At 43.0% G+C, this 21,136-nt stretch overlaps 1 protein-coding gene across 3 annotated transcripts in view; it reads right to left on the bottom strand.

The window, feature by feature from the left end:
* LOC144689525 (son of sevenless homolog 1) overlaps nucleotides 1–21,136 on the bottom strand; it is a 275,662-nt gene that overhangs the window by 27,871 nt on the left and 226,655 nt on the right. For all 3 annotated transcript variants that reach the window (XM_078556670.1, XM_078556669.1, XM_078556671.1), the window contains exons 15-17: nucleotides 20,916–21,035; nucleotides 19,353–19,515; nucleotides 12,863–12,980 (exon numbers count right to left, since the gene is read on the bottom strand). In XM_078556670.1, the coding sequence (XP_078412796.1) occupies nucleotides 12,863–12,980; nucleotides 19,353–19,515; nucleotides 20,916–21,035 (401 nt within the window). The remainder of the gene's footprint in view (nucleotides 1–12,862; nucleotides 12,981–19,352; nucleotides 19,516–20,915; nucleotides 21,036–21,136) is intronic.

Here is a 21,136-nt window from a genome sequence, read left to right on the forward strand (position 1 = left end):
ACTGACAATTGTTGTAAAAACCCACCTGGTTCATTAATGTTTTTTAGGGAAGGAAATCTGCCATCCTTACCTTGTCTGGCCTACATGTGACTCCAGACTCCCAGAGTCACAGCAATTAGTTTGACTCTTGAATACACTCTGAAATAGCCTAGCAAGCCACTCAGTTGTATCAAACTGCTACAAAGTCTAAAAGGAATGAAACTGGACGGACCATCAGGCATTGACTTGGGCACCAGAAGTGACCATGGCAAACCCAGCCCTTTCCACCCTGCAAAGTCCTTTCAAACATCTAGGGGCTTGTACCAAAATTAGGTGAGCTGTCTCACAGACTAGTCAAAGCAACAGCCTGACATAGTCACACTCACTGGATCATAGCTTACAGACAATGTCCCAGACACCATCATCACCATCCCTGGGTATGTCCTGTCTGACTGGCAGGACAGACCTAGCAGGTGATGGCATGGTGGCATTCTGTCTGGAAGGAGTTGCCCTGGGAGTCAACATTGACTCCAGGCCTCATGAAGTCACAAGGCATCAAGTCAAACATGGGCAAGGAAGCCTTCTGCTGATTCCCACCTACCCACCCTCCCTCCCACCTAGCTGATGAATCAGTACTCCTCCATATTGAAAACCAACTGGAAGAAGCATTGAGGGTGACAAGGGCACAGAATGTACCCTGGGTGGGGGACTTCAATGTCCATCACCAAGAGTGGCTCAGTAGCACCACTATAGGCCGAGCCCGAAAGAAATTATCTCTTAGACCTGTGGGGCAGGTGGTGAGGAAACCAAAAAGAGGGAAAAACATATTTGGCCACATCCTCACCAATCTACCTTTCACAGCTGCATCTGTTCATGGCAGTATTGGTAGGAGTGACCACCGCGCAATCCTTGTGTAGGCGAAGTCCGCCTTCACATTGAGGATACCCTCCATCGTGTTGTGTGGCACTACCATCGTGCTAAATGGGACAGATTTTGAACAGATCTAGCAGTTCAAAACTGGGTATCCATGAGCTGCTGTGCGCCATCAGCAATCCTGGTTCAAAGAAGACTGCAGGAGGGCATGCCAGGAGCAACACCAGGCATACCTAAAAATGAGGAGTCAACCTCATGAAAAATGAGGAATCAACCTCAGGTGAAGCTACAGCACATGACTACTTGCATGCCAAACAGTGGAAGCAGCATGCTGTAGACAGATCTGAGTGATCTCACAACCAATGGATCAGATCTAATGTCTGCAGTCCTGCCACATCCAGTCGTGAATGGTGGTGGACAATTAAACAACTAACAGGTGGAGGGGGCTCCACAAATATCCCCATTGAGTTCAGAAAAACCATGAGAGGAGCCGGGAGTTCAACAAGAGCGTGAAAGGAGCCGGGAGTTCAACAAAAGCGCGAAAGAAGCCAGCAGTTCAAAAAGATCGCGAGAGGAGCCAAGAGTTCAAAAAGAGCTAGCTGCTGTTGTTGGTGCTGGTGATGGTGTGGGTCTCAGTGGACAGACCAGGTTTGGAGAAAATCAAATGTGACGTCATAGGGAACTAGGAATGATTGGTTGGTGAGTATTTATCTTTTAAATACTGGTACAATTTATTGGTAACTGTTAAGGTTTTATTCAGAGTAAGGTTTTTGTAATAGTAGTTGTAAAGCTTATAGGGAGTAGTATGACTTATAATTTAAAAAAAAATCAATAAATAAAAACCTAAGACATTGAAATAAAATAATTAAAATAAATACCTAAAACACATACTGTGCAATTAAGAAACATCTTTTAGTTGTAGGTACCAGTATTTAATAAGCATAGTAAATTGTAATATATGTAGGAATTATTCTAAGTTAATTAAGGAAGTTATTAAATTGACTAAATAATATAAGTAACAATGGCAGGACAGGTGTTATGTTACAGCTGTGGAACATGGGGGCTTTTGGATGCCAAGGTGATCCAGGGCAAACACACCTGCAGAAAGTGTAAGCAGCTAGTGGAACTCCGGATCAGGATTATTGATCTGGAAGCCGAAGTGCAGACACTGCGCAAATATGTGCACAATTTGTGGAGGTGTGTAAAAACAATAACAATAGAGTAATTATATTAGGTGATTTCAACTTTCTCAACATTAATTGGGATAGGCATAGTGTTAAGGGCTTGGATGAGTGGATTTCTTGAAATGTGTACAGGAGAGCTTTTTAGATCAATATGTAGAGGGTCCAACAAGGGACGATGCAGTACTGGACCTAATTCTGGGGAATGAAGCCGGACAGGGGGCTGAGGTGGTGGTGGGGGAGCATTTTAGTGATAGCGACCACAACATAGTACAATTTAAGCTGGTTATGGACATAGAAATAGATGTTGCAAAAAAATGTTTTGGATTGGGGGAAGAGTGGATTTTAGTAAAATAAGGCAGAATCTGGCCAAGGTAGACTGGGAACAGCTACTTATGGGGAAATCTACAGAAGAGCAGTGGGGGGCATTCAAAAAGGAAATGGGGAGGGTACAGGCTCAACATGTTCCCTCTAGGGTGATAGGAAGGAGTAACAAGCCCAGAGAACCATGGGTGACTAGAGATATTCAGGATACGATGAGAAGGAAAAGAGAGGCTTTTAGCAGGTACAAGGAAAGCAAATCAGCGGAGGCATTAATGGAGTACAGAAAGTGCAGGGTGGAGCTTAAGAAAGCAATCAGGAGAGCGAAGAGGGGATATGGGAAAGCTCTGGCTGCTAAAAGTAGGGAAAATCCCAGGATATTCTGTAAGTATATCAATGGGAAGAGGATAAGCAGGGAAAGAGTAGGGCCCATAAGGGACCAAGAGGGCAATCTATGGGTGGAGCTAGAGGACATCGGTAGAGTGTTGAACGAATACTTCACATCCGTCTTCACCCAAGAGAATGAGGATGAAGGTATGGAACTCGGGGAGAGAGAATGCGAGGTTCTTGAGTAAATTCTAGGGAGTGACAAGGTATTGGAGGTGTTGGCAGGCTGAAAAGTGGACAAATCTCCAGGTCCAGATGATTTGTGTCCCAGACTGCTGAGGGAGGCAAGGGAGATCATCACAGGGGCTCTGACCCAAATTTTTAATTCCTCTCTGGCCACGGGGGAGGTGCCAGAGGACTGGAGAACAGCTAATGTGGCTCCACTATTTAAGAATGATTGTAGAGATAAGCAAGGGAACTACAGACCAGTGAGTCTCACGTCAGTGGTAGGGAAACTATTGGAGAAAATGCTGAAGGAAAGAATCTATCTCCACTTGGAGAGGCAAGGTTTGATCAGGAATAGTCAGCATGGCTTTGTCAAAGGGAGGTCATGCCTAACAAATTTGATTGAATTTTTTGAGGAGGTGACCAGGTGTGTAGATAAGGGTAGTGCAGTTGATATAGTTTATATGGATTTCAGCAAAGCTTTTGACAAGGTCCCACATGGGAGACTTATAAAGAAGGCAAATGCACATGGGATACAGGGTAATTTGATAAGTTGGATTCAAAATTGGCTTTGTTGTAGGAGACAGAGGGTGATGACAGAAGGATGCTTTAGTGACTGGAAGCTGGTGTCCTGTAGCGTACCACAGGAACTGTGCTGGGTCCCCTATTATTCGTCATTTATATAAATGACATAGATGGCTATGTGGGGGGTAGGATTAATAAGTTTGTGGATGACACAAAGATTGGCCGGGTGGTTAACAGTGAGGTTGAGTGTCTTGGGCTACAGGAAGATATAAACGGGATGGTCAAATGGGCAGATAAGTGGCAGATGGAATTTAACCCTGAAAAGTGTGAGGTGATACACTTTGGAAAGAGCAATTTGACAAGGAAGTATTCAATGAACAGCATGATACTAGGAAGTTCTGAGGAACAAAGGGACCTTTGCGTGTGTGTCCATAGATCTCTGAAGGTGGAGGGGTGGTGAAAAAGGCATATGGGACACTTGCCTTTATCAATCAAGGCATATATTACAAAAGTAGGAGGTCATGTTGGAGTTGTATAGAACCTTGGTGGGGCCACAGCTTGAAGTACTGTGTGCAGTTCTGGTCACAACATTATTGGAAGGATACGATTGCAGTGGAGGGGGTGCAGAGGAGATTCACCAGAATGTTGCCTGGGGTGAAACATTTAAGTTATGAAGAGAAGTTGGATAGACTCGGGTTGTTTTCGTTGGAGCAAAGAAAACTGAGGGGCGACCTGATTGGGGCGTTCAAGATTATGAGGGGCATGGACAGGGTGGATAGGGAGCACCTGTTCCCCTTAGTTGAAGGGTCAGTCACGAGGGAACACAAGTTCAAGGTGAGGGGCAGGAGGTTTTGGGGGGATGTGAGAAAACACCTTTTTACCCAGAAGGTGGTGACGGTCTGGAATGCGCTGCCTGGGAGGGTGGTGGAGGCAGGTTGTCTCACATCCTTTAGAAAGTACCTGGATGAGCACTTGGCACATCATAACATTCAAGGCTATGGGCCAAATGCTGGTAAATGAGATTAGGTAGGTAGGTCAGGTGTTTCTCACGCATTGGTGCAGATTCGATGGGCCGAAGGGTCTCTTCTGCACTGTGTGATTCTGTGATAAGGGAGGGTAGAAACACCTGTGCACTTTGTTCCAGAAGACGGTCACACCTCTTAGAATAAGGTCGTCTGATTTGGTCAGCAGTGAGGGATAGGAGGACGTGACCAGGAGTGAGGCAGGTAAAGGGACTTAACAGACAGTAGTGGAGGAGCCTCAGACTTCGCAATTGTCAAATAGGTATAACGTGCTTGGTACCTTTTTGAATGAAAGCGAGGTCTGCAAGGTAGGTGAGCAGACTGGCCATGGCACCATGGTACAGGAAGCCGTTCAAGCGGGGTAAGCAAAAAGGAATGTAGTACACCTGAACCATGCTGGGACCAGTGTTCTAGCGAGCCACATAACTAGGTAAGTAGATAGAGTTTTAAACTTAAAAAAAGGGGGTGAGGGATCAAGCTTGGGTAGATGTAGCAAACCAAGGGATAGAGTCAAGGCAGGACAGCAAAATAGTCATATGGGAAACGAGGGTCAGAGAACGGCAGGAAGGGACAGAGAGAAAAAACCTAAGAATTCACCAACAGTCAAGACCAGATGCTACAAAGGTAACAAAAAGATAAAACTAAAGACTCTGTATCTTAAAGTCCATAGAATTCATAAAAAGTAAATGAATTGATCGTGCACATTGAAGCAAATAAATATGATCTGATAGCCATTAAGGAGATGTGGCTGCAGGACGACAAGGATTGGTTCCTGAATATTGAGGGGTATATGACATTCAAAACGAATAAGAAGCTAAGTAAAGGTGGAGGGGTAGCACTGTTGATTAAGGATGGCGTTTGTGCAATAGTTAGACATGATCTTGGTTCAAGAGATCAGGATGTATAATTGATTTGGGTGGGGATGAGGAATAGTAAGGGCGAGAAATTTCTAGTGGGAATGTTCTACAGACCCCCTAACAGTAAACACAATGTAGAACAAAGCATTACAAGAAGAAATATTGGGTGCATATGATAAAGGGACAGCAAAATCGTGGGTGATTTTAATCTACATATAAACTTGGAAAATCAGACTAGCAGTAGTAGCCTGAATGAGTTCATAGGATGCTTTCGAGATAGTTTCTCAGAGCAACACATTCGGGAGCCAACCAGAAAGCAGGTTACATTAGTCTTGGTATTGTGTAATGTGACAGGATTAATTAATGACCTCAACGTAAAGGCACCCCTAGGTAGCATCCAGTTTGAGAGGGAGAAGAGTGGATCTCAGACTAGTATTTTAAACTGTAGTAAGGGCAATTATGTGGGCATGAAAGCTGAGCTAGCTGAAGTGAACTAGGATACCAGGTTAGAGGATAGATCAATAGAGAAGCAGTGGCAGACATTTAAGAGGATAGTTCAGAATACTCAGAGTAAGTATAGTCCTAATTTAAAGAAAAATTCTAAAGGGAGGATCTACCATCCATGGTTAACTAAATAAGTTAAGGAAAGCATCAAACTTAAGGAAAAGACATATAACTGCACAAAGATGAGTGGCATGCCAGAATATAAAGTACAGGAAAAGGAATGGTTAATCAGAAGAAAAGAATTAGGGTGCGAGAGGAAGCTAGTGAGAAGTGTAAAAATGGATAGTAAGAGTGTCTACAGGTATCTGAAAAGGACAAGAGCAAGTAAAGTGAGTGTTGGTCCTCTAGAAAGTGAGAATAGGGAGTTAATAGTTGACAATAAATAAATGGTGGATGAAATGAACAAATATTTTGCTTCTATCTTCGCTAGAGAGGAATATCTAATACCAGTAATAGCTGGTAATCAGGAGGTAGAAGGGAGAAAGGAACTTGGTGAAATTACAATCACTCGGGAAGTGATACTGAGCAGACTGATGGTGCTGCGGGCTGACAAATCTCTGGGTCCTGATGGACTTCACCCTAGGGTTTTAAAAGAGGTGGTGAATGAAGTAGTAGATGCATTGGTGTTAATTTTCCAAAATTCCCTAGATTCTGGAAATGTTCCATCAGACTAGAAAGCAGCAAATATAACCTCTCTATTCAAGAAGGGAGGGAGGCAGAAAACAGGAAACTGTAGGTCAGTCATCCTTGACATGTGTAGTGGGGAAGGTGTTAGAATCGATCATTAAGGAGGTATTAGCTGGGCGCCTAGAGAAACTCAAAGTAATTGGAAAGAGTCGGCATGGTTTTGTGAAAGAGAAATCATGTTTAACCAATTTATTGGAGTTCTTTGAAGTAATGTGCACTGTGAATAAAGGAAAGCCTGTAGGTGTACTGTACTTGGATTTATAGAAGGCATTTGATAAGGTGCAACATTAAAGGTTATTGCGGAAAATAAAAACTCATAGTGTAGGGGATAACATATTAGCCTGAATAGGAGACTGGCTCGCTGGTAGAAAACAGAGACTATGCATAAATGGGTCTTTTTCTGATTGGTCGGATGTGACGAGTGGAGTCCCACGGGGCTGTGCTGGGGTCTCAACTTCTTACAATTTATATCAATGACAGGTGAGGGGAGTGAAGACATGGTAGTTAAATTTGCAGATGACACAGAGATAGGTAGGAAAGTATGCTGTGGAAAGGACATTAGGAGGTTGCAGACAGATATAGATAGGCTGAGTGAGTGGGCAAAAATCTGGCAGTTGGAGTATAATGTGGGAAAATGTGAAGTTGTTTTAAATTAGGGCTTGCACTTTTAGGACAGTGATGAGAATTTTTTTTTTCTCAGAGGGTTATGTGACTTTGGAACTCCCTGCTTCAGAAGGTGGTGGAGGTGGGGTCATTGAATATTTTTAAGGTGGAGGTAGATAGATTCTTGATAGAGAATCAAAGGTTATCAGGGTAGATGAGAATGTGGAAGTTGAAACACAAACACATCAGCCATGATCTTATTAAAGGGCGGAGCAGGCTCAAGGGGGCAAAAGGCCTACTTATACTCCTATTTCATACACTCGTATTCTCAATGATGGGGGAGCCCAGCACATCAGTGAAAAAGACAAGTCTAAAGTGTTTGCAACAATATTCAGCCAGAAGTGCTAGGTGGATGATCCATCTCAGCCTCCTCCTGAGATCCCCAGCATCACAGATGCCAGTCGTCAGCCAATTCGATTCAATCAACAAAGCAGCATAGTAACATGTAGTATATGATTAATGTTCGCCTATTTTGGATGAACATATAATAATGCCGTATAAGTATGAAAGTGTTTTTCAAATATTAACTTTTCACAAAGTGTTTAATGTACGAGGGTTTCAGCCAAGCTCTCCATATTTTTCAGTGTCAGAAGACTCAGTGAAGCCCCTCTCCCCACCGACAGTAATCAGACCTTCTCTCCACTTCTCTCCCTACACATTGTAATCAGCACCTCCCCTTCCCTGCAAATAGTAAACAGCCCCAATCCCCCCCTCCCCCACACACACAGACACACAGTAATCAGCTCTTCTTCTCCCCACTTCACACTAATCAGCCTCTCTCCCCTCTGCCCCCCTTCCCCACCTTTTGGTCTGGTTGCCAGTGCCTGCTGCGAAACAGTCGCCAACCTGGGGTAAGGAGCCTGTACAACAGGAGCAGAAACACAGTAAAGTTTCAAGCCACCACTCTGCCTTCTAGATTTTCTTGCACAAAGTCAACGAGTTACACTTGCCTGCCTCTGCCTGCCCTAATTCACACACAAACATCCTGGGCCCACTTGGCACTCACTGCTAAGTGTTTTCTGAGGGTAAAGAACGCTTTAGGCTCACTGTCTATCCATGGCTGTTTGGAGGCATGTAGCCTGTGGATCCAGGGTTGTCTGCCAGAGTCTTCTATCCACAGTCACCATTGTTGCCTCAGGGGTGGGGGGAGTTCGTGACCACAAACTCTCTCTGTGACCCCTTTGGGGGTGGCAAACTACAGTTTGGGAATCCCTGCTCTACTGCAAACCCGTCTTCTTAAAGCCCTCACCCCCAAGGACTTCTTTGTTACTAAGGTTGAGGCAATCTAATCAGGTGCTTCTGCTGCTTTCCTCCCTTTGCCCACTGAGCCAAACTTCCTCTAAGGCTACTTCCCACGCCATCCCTGAAATCGCATCTTTCTCTCGTTTCTCTCCTATTGCCCCTCAAGACCCCTCCAAGCTCATCACATCAATGGGACTGAACTCCAGCGCTCTCAGCCCTATTTCCACCAAACCACTGACCATCCAAACTACCTTTCTGGTAGCTCATAGAGTCATAGAGGTCTACAGCACAGAAAAAGGCCCCTCGACTCATCAAGTCTGCGCCGGTCAAACAACTACCTAATTATTCTAATCCCATTTTCCAGCACGAGGCCCATAGCCTTGTATGCCAAGGAATCGCAAGTACACATCCAAATACTTCTTAAATGTTATAAAGGTTTCTACTTCTACCACCCTTTCAGGCAGTGAGTTCCAGATTCCCACCACCCTCTGGGTGAAAAAATTCTTCCTCACATCCCCTCTAAACCTTCTGCCCCTTACCGTAAATCTATACCCCCTGGTTATTGATCCCTCCACCAAGGGGAAAAGTTCCGTCCTGTCTACCCTATCTATGCCCCTCATGATTTTACACACTTTAATCATGTCCCCCCTCAATCTCCCCCTGCTCCAGGCAAAATAACCCCAGTCTGTCCAATCTCTCCTCATAACTAAAACTCTCCAGCCCAGGCAACATCCTGGTAAATCTCCTCTGCACTCTCTCTAGCGCAATCACATCTTTCCTATAATGCAGATTCCAGAACTGCACGCAATACTCTAGCTGTGGCCTAACCAGCGTTTTGTACAGTTCCAGCATAACCTCCCTGCTCTTATATTCTATGCCTTGGCTAATAAAGGCAAGTATCCCATATGAATATATATATATATATATATATATATATATATATATATCTCTATCTATCTATCTATCACAAACAGCAAGGGACCCAACACCGATCCCTGTGGAACCCCACTGGGCACAGGCATCCAGTCACAAAAACACCCCTTGACCATCACCCTCTGCTTCCTGCCACTCAGCCAATTCTGGTTCATATTTGCCAAATTGCCTTGGATCCCATGGATTCTTACCTTCGTTATCAGTTTCCCTTGCTGGACCTTATCAGCCTTGCTGAAGTCCAAGTAGACTACATCAAATGCATTGCCCTCACCTACGCACCTGGTCACCTCTACGAAAAATTCAATCAAATTGGTCAGACATGACCTCCCCTTAACAAAACCATGCTGGCTGTCCTTGATTAATCCCTGCCTCTCCAAGGGTAGATTAATTCTGTCCCTCAGAATTGCTTCCAATAGTTTCCCCACCACTCAGGTTAGGCTGACTGGTCTGTAGTTCCCTGGTTTATCCCTTCCTCCCTTCTTGAATAACGGTACCACATTGGCTGTCCTCCAGTCCTCTGGGCACCTTTCCTGTGGCCAGAGAGGTATTGAAGATTATTGCCAGCATCCCTGCCATCTCTTCCCTTGCCTCACTCAACAGCCTGGGATACATTTCATCCAGGCCTGGAGATTTATCTACTTTTAAGCCTGCCAGACCATTTAAAACCTCCTCCCTTTCTATGCTAATTTCTTTATTTATATCACAGCCCTTCTGCCTGATTTCCATACCCACGTCGTTCCTCTCACTTGTGAACACCGACACAAATATTCATTTAGAACCCTACCTATGCCTTCCGGCTCCGCACACAAATTACCACTATAGTCCTTAACGGGCCCCACTCTTTCCCTAGTTATCCTCTTAATGTTAATGTACTTGTAAAATAACTTTGGAATTTCCTTTATTTTACCTGCCAATGTTTTTTCATGCCCCCTTTTGCTCTCCTAATTTCCTTTTTAAGTTCCCCCTTACACATTCTATACCCCTATAGGGCTTCCGCTGTTTTGAGCCCTTGGTATCTGCCATAACCCTCCCTTTGCAATAACTCTCACCGAAGATGAAAATTCCATGGATTCTGGAAAGGCCCCAGCGGACTGGAAAACCACAAATGTAACACTGCCATTCAAGTAAGGAGGGAGACAGAAAACAGGAAACTATAGGCCAGTTAGCCTAACATCTGTCATTGGGAAGATGCTTGAATCCATTACTAAGGAGGTGATAGTAGGACATTTAGAAAATCATATAGCATGGCTTTGTGAAAGGGAAATCATGTTTGACTAATTAATTAGACTTCTTTGAAGTAGTAACAAGCAGGGTGGATAATGGGGAATCAGTAGATGTGGTGTATTTGGATTACTAAAAGGTATTCTATAAGGTGCCATATAAAAGGTTATGACATAAATAAGAACTCATGGTGTTGGGGGGTAACATATTAGCATGGATAGAAAACTGATTAGCTACAGGAAGCAGAGAATCGGAAATAACTGGGTCCTTTTCAGGTTGACAAGCTGTAACTAGTGGAGTGCCACAGGGATCAGTACAGGGGCCTCAACTATTCACAATCTATATTAATGACTTGGATGAAGGAGCCAAGTGTATGGTAGCTAAACTTGATGTTGATACAAAGATCGGTAAGAAAGCAAGTTGTAAGGAGGACAAAGAGTCTGCAAAGTGATACAGATAGGTTAAGTGAATGGGCAAAAATTTGGCAGATGGAGTACAAGGTGGGAAAATGTGAGCTTGTCCACAGTGACAGGAATTATTATTTAAATGGAGAGACTGCAGAAATCTGTGGAACAAAGGGATCTGGGTATCCTGGTACCTGGATCACAAAAAGCTAGCATGCAGGTACAGCAATGATTGGGAAGGCAAATGCAATGTTGGCTTTTATTGCAAGGGGAATGAAGTATAAAAGTAGGGGTGTGTTACTACAGCTGTACCAGGCCTTAGTGAGGCCACATCTGGAGTACTGTGTACAGTTTTGGTCTCCTTACTTAAGAAAGGGTATTACTTGCATTGGAAGCAGTTCAGAGAAGGTTCACTTGGCTTATTCCTGGGTTGAAGGGATTGTCTTGTGAGGAAAGATTGAGCAGGTTAGGCCTATTGTCATTGGAGTTTAGAAGGGTGAGAGGTGATCTTATTAAAACATTTAAGATTCTGAGGGGACTTGACAGGGTGGACTTGGGAGGATGTTTTCCCTTGTGGGGGAGTCAAAACTAGGGGGCACAGTTTCAAAATAAGGTGCCTTCCAATTAAGACAGAGATGAGGAGGAATTTTTTTCTCTGAGGGTCTTTAGTCTTCAGAGAGCAGTGATTGAATATATTAAAAGTTGAGTTAGACAGATTTTTGATTGATAAGGGAGTTAAGGTTTTGGGGAGCAGGCAGGAAAATGGAGTTAAGGCCACAATCAGATCAGTCTTAATCTTATTGAATAGTGGAGCAGGCCTGAGGGGCTGAATGGCCTACTCCTGCTTCTATTCCTTATGATCTCACTCTTAATGTATCTCTCTCTTCGGGTAATATCCCTCTCTCCTTTAAATCTGATGTCATCATCTCTCCTCCTCGAAAAACCAACCCTAAGTCCCCTCTGCCGAAGGGTCATGAAGACCCGAAACGTTAACTGATTTCTTCTCCACCGATGCTGCCAGACCTGCTGAGTTTTTCCAGGTAATTCTGTTTTTGTTTTGGATTTCCAGCATCCGCAGTAGCTTTCAGCTTTTTGTTTTTACCTAAGTCCCATCATCCTGGAAAATTACCGCTCCATCTCCAATCTCCATTTTGTTTCCAAAGTTTGTGAACATGCTGTCGCCTTCCAAATTCCATGCCCATCTTATCCGGAACTCCCTACTTGAATCCCTCTAATCAGGTTTCTGTCCCTACTGCAGTACTGAAACACTTGTCAAAGTCACAAATGATATCCCATGTGACTGTGACAAAGGTAAACTATCCCTCCTTGCCCTTCTCAACCTGTATGCAGCCTTTCACATGGTTCATCAGACTATCCTCCCCCATCACCTCTCCACTGTCCTCCAGCTGGGTGGGGCTGCACTTGCATGGTTCCATGCTTACCTATCTAATCACAGCCACTTACAATAGCTTCTCTTCCCACTCCTACGCCATTACCTCTAGTGTCCCACAAGAATTTATTCTTGGCCCCCTCCTTTTTCTCATCCACTTGCTGCACTTGGCAATATCACCTGAAAGTGTAGCATTAGTTTTCGCATGTATGTTAACAACAGGTAGTTCTACCTCACCACCTCAACTCCTCTACTAAATTATCAGACTGTTCATCTGACATCCAGTATTGGATGAGCAGAAAGTTTCTCCAATTACTCTAAATTATCCACATTAGGGCAAAGAAATAGCAATGATTAAAGGATTTAAGAGTATAAAAATGAGACTAGAAAGCACTGTAGCAAGAGTCATGTGACATATTTATGTCTCATTACTTATGGCTGGTTACCAAACAATCAAAATGGTTACACATGACATTAGTTACCACAGGAAAAGGATAACACCGCTTACCAAAGAAAGGCACACATGGAGGGTTGATGGATCTGAGTTTAGCCAAATACTTTTTATAGTGGTCTTCACTCAATTCATGAGCCTCTTCTAAAATTTTCTTTTGCCGACTTGGTATTTGCTATGAACATAAGTAATGCAGAATATGCACTTAGAAGGCAACATTGATAAAAATCCATATGACCCAATCAACTTCTTCATTTTCATACCCCAAATCTACAAACCTGGTCAATGCAGAATTTGGACTTGATCCAATTGCTTTTTGAATGCTTTAATGGATTACTTACTGTACTAAGTCATGGTATATCCAATAAGTCGATGATCAAGCATGAAGAAGTTATTCGCTAAGCCATGGACAACTTGTTGATTCTCAATGTATAATCACGTCCTCTGGTTTTCCATCTGGTCTTTATACAAAACACACTTCTACTTCAAATTCAGTCCCCTTGTTATTTAAAACCTTTTTCTCCCCTTCTTAATTTATTCTTGTTGGAAAACATGGAAATAACTTTTACCTTTTCTTGCAGTCAAATAAAATTCATTTTGTTGTGGTCCTTGAATTTTTACCATTGCCTCTTATCTTAAGTTTTTTTATTTCATTCATGGGATGTCTGCGTCACTGGCTAGGCCAGCATTTATTATCCATCCTCGATTGCCGTGGAGAAGGTGGTGGTGATCTGCCTTCCTAAACCACTGCAATCCATGTGGTGTAGGTACACCCACAGTGCTGTTGGGTAGGAATTCCAGGATTTTGACCTAGCGATAGTGAAGGAACGGCGATACGTTTCCAAGTGAGGAACGTGACTGGCTTGAAGGGGAGCTTCTAGGTAGTTGTGTTCCCATGTGCCTGCTGCCCCTGACCTTCTAGATGGTAGCAGTCGTGGGTTTGGGAGGTGCTATCTAAGAAGTCTTGATGAGTTCCTGCAGTGCATCTAGGAGATGGTACATACTGCAGCCACTGTGCATCAATGGTGGAGGGAGTGAACGTTTGTGGATGGGGTGCCAATCAAGCAGGCTGCTTTGTCCTGGATGGTGTCAAGCTTCTTGAGTGTTGTAGGAGCTGAACTCATTCGGGCAAGTGGGGAGTATTCCATCGCACTCCTGACTTATGCGTTGTAGATGGTGGACAGGCCCTGGAGAGTCAGGAGGTAAGTTACTCGCCACAGGATTGCTAGCCTTGGACCTGCTCTTGTAGCCACAGTATTTATATGGCTAGTCCCGTTCAGTTTCTGGTTAATGGTAACTCCCAGGATAGTGGGGGGTTCAGCAATCGTAATGCCATTGAATGGCATGGGGCGATGGTTAAATTCTCTCTTGTTGGAGCTGGTCATTGCCTGGCACTTGTATGGTGTGAATGTTACTTGCCACTTGTCAGCCCAAGCCTGGATATTGTACAGGTCTTGTTGCACTTGGGCATGGACTGCTTCAGTATCTGAGGAGTCACAAATGGTGAACATTGTACAATCATCAGCAAACACCCCACTTCTAACCTTACGATGGAAGGATGGTCATTGATGAAGCAGCTAAACATGGTTGGGCCTAGGACACTACCCTGAGGAACTCCTGCAATGATGTCCTGGAACTGAGATGATTGACCTCTGACAACCACAACCATGTTTCTTTGTGCTAGGTATGACTCCCACCAGTAGTGAGGTATCCTCTAATTCCCATTGGCTCCAGTTTTACTAGGGCTCCTTGATGCCACACTTGATCAACTGCTGCCTTGATGTCAAGGGCAGTCACTGTCATCTCACCTCTGGACTTCGGCTCTTTTGTCCATATTTGAACCAAGGCTGTAATGAGGTCAGAAGCTGAGTGATCCTGGCAGAACCCAAACTGAGCGTCAGTGAACAGGTTATTGCTAAGCAAATGCTGCTTGATAGCACTGTTGTGACCCCTTCCATCACTTTACCGATGATTGAGAGTAGACTGATGGGGTGGTAGTTGGCTGAACAAAGAAAAGAACAAAGAAAAGTACAGCACAGGAACTGGCCCTTCGGCCCGCCAAGCCTGCGCCGATCATATTGCCTGTCAAACCAAAACATTTGGCCGGTTGGATTTGTCCTGCTTTTTGTGGACGGGACACACATGGGCAATTTTCCACATTGCCAGGTAGATGCCAGTGTTGTAGCTGTACTGGAACAGCTTGGCTTGGGGCACAGCAAGTTCAGAAGCAGAATATTGCCAGAATATTGTCAGGGCCCATAGTCTTTGCAGTATTCAGTGCCTTCAGCTTTCTCATTATATCACATGGAGTGAATCGATTTGGCTGAGGACTGGCATCTGTGATGCTGGGGTCCTCCGGAGGAGGAGGCAAAGATGGATCATTCACTCGGCATGTCCGGCTGAAGATTGCTGCAACGCTTCAGCCTTATCTTTTGCACTGATATGGTGGGCTCTTCCATCATTGAGGATGGAGATATTTGTGGAGCCTCCGCCTCCAGTGAGTTGTTTAATTGTCCACCACCATTCACGAATTGATGTGGCAGGACTGCAGAGCTTGGATCTGATCTGCTGGTTATGGTATCGCTTAGCTCTGTCAATCACTTGCTGTTTATGCTGTTTGGCATGCAAGTAGTCCTGTGTTGTAGCTTCACCAGGTTGACACCTAATTTTTAGGTATGCCTGGTGTTGCTCCTGGCATGCCCTCTTGTACTTCCCATTGAACCATGGTTGATCCCCTGGCTTGGTGGTGATAGTAGAGTTGGGTGTACGTCAGACCATGAGGTTCCAGGTTGTGGTTGTGTACAATTCTACTGTTGCTGATGGCCCACTGTGCTTCATGGTTGCCCAGTCTTGTGTTGCTAGATTTGTTCAAAATCTATCCCATTTAGCAAGGTGGTTGTGCCACACAACATGATGGAAGGTATTCTCAATGTGAAGACAGGGCTTCGTCTCCACAAGACTGTACAGTGGTCACTCCTACTGAAAATGTCATGGACAGATGCATCTGCAGCAGGCAGCTTGGTGAGGATAAGGTCAAGTATGTTTTTCCCTCTTGATAGTTCCCTCACCACCTGCTGTTGACCCAGTCTAGCAGCTTTGTCCTTTAGGGCTCAGCCAGCTCAGTTTACAATGGTGCTACTGAGCCATTCTTGGTGATGGACATTGAAGTCCCCCACCGAGAATGCATTCTCCACCCTTACCATCCTCAGTGCTTCCTCCATGCAGTGTTCAACATGGAGGAGTACTGACTGGGGGGGGGGGGGGTAGAGTACATGGTAACGAGCAGGAGGTTTCCTTGCCCATTGTTTAACCTGATACCACAAGGCTGCATGTGGTCCGGAGTTGATATTAAGGAGTCCAAGGGCAACTCCCTCCTGACTGTATACTACTATGCCGCCACCTCTGCTGAAGAGGTGGGACAGGACATAGCCAGGGATGATGGTGGTGGTATCTGGGACATTATCAGTAAGGTATGATTCTGTGACAACGTTAAGAATAATTCTCAAGTTTTCAAATTATAAACACATTAATTGGTTGCATGGGTCATATTATAATATCACAACCAAAGGAATTCCCACACACTCAGATTGGGTTTTAAAGGTAACAATATAAATGCATATTCAAATCTGAAAAGAACTCCAGCGATTTGCTCCGAATTCGACTGCTTGCATTTGAGTACACTTTCACTTGCCACATTTCACTTACTACCGTACATTATAACAATACCCCAGTTTGGTCACCTACCACACCTGGATCCTATTTTTTCACTTTTCATTTCATTTTCTAATTACATTTGCATTTTTAGCATTGCCGTGCTTTCAGTCACTTGTAGGGAACTTCAGAATGACCCTTATGATATTCATGAATCTAACATCCACCACCTAAATTTTATTCAGCAATTCTGTTATGCTTTTGTTACCTCCAGACTCAACCATTCTAATCTTTTCTTGGCCGCCTACCCACATTCCATCCTTCGTAAACTTGAACTCATTCATAACTTGGCTGCGTGTATTCTAACTTGTCCTGTTCACCCATTACGTTGACTTACATTGGCTCCCAGATCAGCAATACTAAGGATTTTAAATTCTTACTTTTGTGTTCCAATCCCTCCATGGCCTTACCCCTTGCTCATGCTGTAACATCTTCCAGCCCTATAACCCTCCGAATCTGAGCTCTTTTCATCCATGATTTCCTTGTGCCTTCTGCTGTCTGGGCCCCAAGCTCTGACATTACCTCCATAAACCTCTCTGCCTGTCTCTATTCCTTTAAGGCACACCGTAAAACCAATCTCTTGGACAAAGCTTTTGGTCACCTTTCCCAATTATCTTCTTATGTGACAATGTCAAATCATGTTTGATAACACTCCTTGAAGCACCTTGGGCCATTTCACTATATGAAGGGTGCTTTGTGATTCTAAGTAGTTGTAGTAGATCTTCAAATGATTCCAAAATATTTACAAAACGTGATCTGTCTTTAGGGAACTGAAGTAGAATTATTATTGTTAATCAAAAGCTTGTGAATTGCTTTCTCTATAATTTAACTTTTTAAAAATATAAACATCAAGCAAGCAGTCCTCTGATATTAGAATAATCGGAATAATAAAAATAAATTTGAACTTTTGGTCAGCATGTTCCATTGCTGAGACTGGAAACTTGCCATCTGGGAAACATGAACTTGCATCCACCCATCAAAGGCTGCATAAAAATTTACTTTAATTAAAGATTAATTAGAATGCCAGGTTAACATTGCAGGACTCAAACCATATTTTCCATGATATTCCCTATGAATTTCTTAATCCTAAAAAAACAGAATTAAAACAACATACATAATTAACTGCAGACTATTTACTGCATTCTCTGAATAAAGGATTATTATTCATTATGGTAAATTTCTATTCTCTACATATGGCATTCTATACACTAAATGCACCATAATCTAACAATTAGAAATGTTCACTTTCAGCAAGCGTATTCTTTTGACATTTCCCACTGGTAAGTATCATGCCAATGCTTGGATTCCATTTTCTGTCAGTGTAGAAATGTGTTTCTTCCACAAAGGGAAATATGGAAAGGGCAGTTTTTAAGTGAATGTTACATGCAGAGGCAACTGAAATGACAATGTTCAATTACTTTCTTTCATCGTTCTCATATTTACTTATGTCACGAACACGCAGTTATGACATTAAGATTTCGCAAAAAAGCTAATCTTTCCTTTAAATGGACACTAGTAGCCTTAAAACGGCTGCCAAAAGTCACCAGACCTCTTTCCAACTGCACTGTTTGTCAAGCTTATAGAAGGCTCCAAGTGGATTGCAAAAACACATAACCCAGACGTGTGAAGACCTTTGAAATTCAATGTGCATTTCCACAAGGGTAAACAGAAACTCACTGACAATTGCTTCCTTGGAAGTGTGAATAGCTCTTTCCTATCTCACCAAACCTGGAAGAATGGGAAACAAAAACAGAATTACCTGGAAAAACTCAGCAGGTCTGGCAGCATCAGCAGGGAAGAATAAAGTTGACGTTTCGAGTCCTCATGACCCTTCAACAGAAGGGTCCCTGTTCTGTTTAAGGGTCATGAGGACTCGAAACGTCAACTTTATTCTTCTCCGCCGATGCTGCCAGACCTGCTGAGTTTTTCCAGGTAATTCTGTTTTTGTTTTGGATTTCCAGCATCCGCAGTTTTTTGTTTTTATCTGGAAGAATGGGAGCCATTCAAATTAATGGCGGAGATATTTAAACGGTTAATTACATCGGCTAAAAGACAATGAATGGGACAATGCCCCAGACCTGGAGCAACCCAATACCTAATATGAAAGCATGATTCAATAGTTAGGGATAGCAGCTAATTTTGAATTTAGAACTGTATAAAGGCTGGCTGAGAACAGCCATTTTATGCAGAGGGAGAACTCTGAGACACATCATCCAAGATGGTTCTTGGCCAAGGGAGGGTAAAGAGGAAGGTATTCAAAAATCAATTGTTGTTCTGTTGAAAGAGTCCAGGTAACTTGCAAGTGCCGTAACCACAGAACTAGTGAGAAACAAGAAACCTCTCTCTCTCTCCCAAAAACCTGCTGTGCCCACCAACAAAGGCAACCTCCAACAATTCGACTACAGACACCAACACAGCTGCTGAACACAATTCTTCAAGTTCAACCCTTCACTCCAGACAACCAACACTTCAACTGCAAGTTACGGGCCTGCACCAACATCTTAAAGGGCTGACCTGAATTTCATCTTTATGAGTATCTTTTATTCTCATCTGCAATTAATCTCACCATGTATTCAGTTCGTAACTTTATTACTTTTACTTAATTAACTTGCAGCAGTGTTTTGTAATAAGGTAATCTTAATCTTGTATAAGACTAAAGCTTTGCTACTGGTTATTTTTAAATTGAACCACTCAAGTCAAAAGGGGGCTACATACAAACACACATGAATTCTTAGCTCATGGACCAATTTGAGCAAATGCCTTTTACATGGTCATGACACTTCAATAAAGTTTTCTATCCTTCAAGCAATTCTGTGCATCTGGTTGAACCACATACCTCAAATGTGTGATCCAGTCTATAAACTGGAGATGAATTCATCGCGCTGACCACCTCCAACACTCCGTTGAAATTGTTTAGTTCTTGGAAAACCTGCAGGATCTCAATTATTCGACTGACAACTGCTATTCTTTCCTCCAAGTTTTCAGTTTCTACTATGCATCTGAAAATTAAAAGATACATGAACTTATAATTTATGTGTACTGCAGTGGGAGTAGATACAGGGAAAACTTGAAGCAACACTCATTTAAAGCTTGGAAGTTATAACTTTGACCATCTGCATTATCACCACAGCAAGGTTAGAAACTGGCTTATTTTAAAACCATACAGCATATGATTGAAAAGTAATTGTTGGAAAACTATGAAGCTATTAAAGGTCTTCAGAAATAGAATACCACTTGAAACGTGCTGCCAAAACTTTCAGAGTAACTTCACTTAAAAACTTCTTCATTGTAATTATATTTAGTGCAAGCAGGAGATTCAACGTTCATTGAAAATCATAAATAGATCTTCATTAAAAGTGTCAGAATTGAAAATGTTTAGACTTTAATACTGATTATTAATTATTTTTCTTGAATATTGCTGAAGTGAGAGACACATGGCTGAAGCTTTTTGTCTTGCATTCATCAACTTGATCGTTTTGACATTTTGCATTCTTGCGTTTGTCCTGATCACTGTAAAACCATGAGTTTCAGCAACATGTCTCTCTTTCAACAATATTCAACTTCTGTACTACCAAAGAACAATAATATTTTAATGAAAATAACATCAAGTTTAGAATCAGGTTTTGGTAACAATGTTTTACTGTTTTTTATATATATAATATAGAGGCTACAGCTGGAGTGCTGTGTGCAGTTCTGGTCGCCACATTATAGGAAGGATGCGATTGCAGTGGAGGGGGTGCAAAGGAGATTCACCAGGATGTTGCCTGGGATGAAACATTTAAGTTATGAAAAGAGGTTGGATAGACTTGGGTTGTTTTCATTGGAGCAGAGAAGACTGAGGGGCAACCTGATCGAGGTGTACAAGATTATGAGGGGCATGGACAGGGTGGATAGGGAGCAACTGTTCCCCTTGGTTGAAGGGTCAGTCATGAGGGGACATAAGTTCAAGGTGAGGGGCAGGAGGTTTAGGGGGGATGTGAGGAAAAACTTTTTTACCCAGAGGGTGGTGACAGTCTGGAATGCACTGCCTGGGAGGATGGTGGAGGCGGGTTGCTTCACATCCTTTAAAAAGTACCTGGGTGAGCACTTGGCACGTCATAACATTCAAAGCTATGGGCCAAGTGCTGGTAAATGGGATTAGGTAGGTAGGTCAGGTGTCTCTCACGTGTCGGTGCAGACTTGATGGGCCGAAGGGCCTCTTCTGCACTGTGTGATTCGGCATTGGCCTTTCAGTAAGCAAAATTCTGTATAATTAGGTCTTAATATTAAGCTGTATCATAAGCAATGTAACTTCATTCAAGCAATAACCTTAAGTTTTATTTTTTCTGATATCTCTCCTCTGTTCACGACAGTTGCACAGAATACACAAAAACTATGTTAATACACATATATTCCTTACTTTTCAAACCACAAAGTGAGATTAGTAGTGTGCCGTATCATCTTGAGGAGGTTTGAAGAATGTATTTCTTTATCATCCTTTGTCCATACACTTCCTACTAGTTCTGAAGGCTGGACAGCTCTAAAATCCAGATACACAAAAACATGAATCATTTCTACGCTTAAGTGAAACCTGTCAAATTTCTTGGCAAGATAATTTGAAAACTATCACCACGTCATTAA

The sequence above is a fragment of the Cetorhinus maximus genome, chromosome 14, assembly GCF_964194155.1.
Source record: "Cetorhinus maximus chromosome 14, sCetMax3.hap1.1, whole genome shotgun sequence".
In the NCBI taxonomy this organism is placed as follows: domain Eukaryota; kingdom Metazoa; phylum Chordata; class Chondrichthyes; order Lamniformes; family Cetorhinidae; genus Cetorhinus; species Cetorhinus maximus.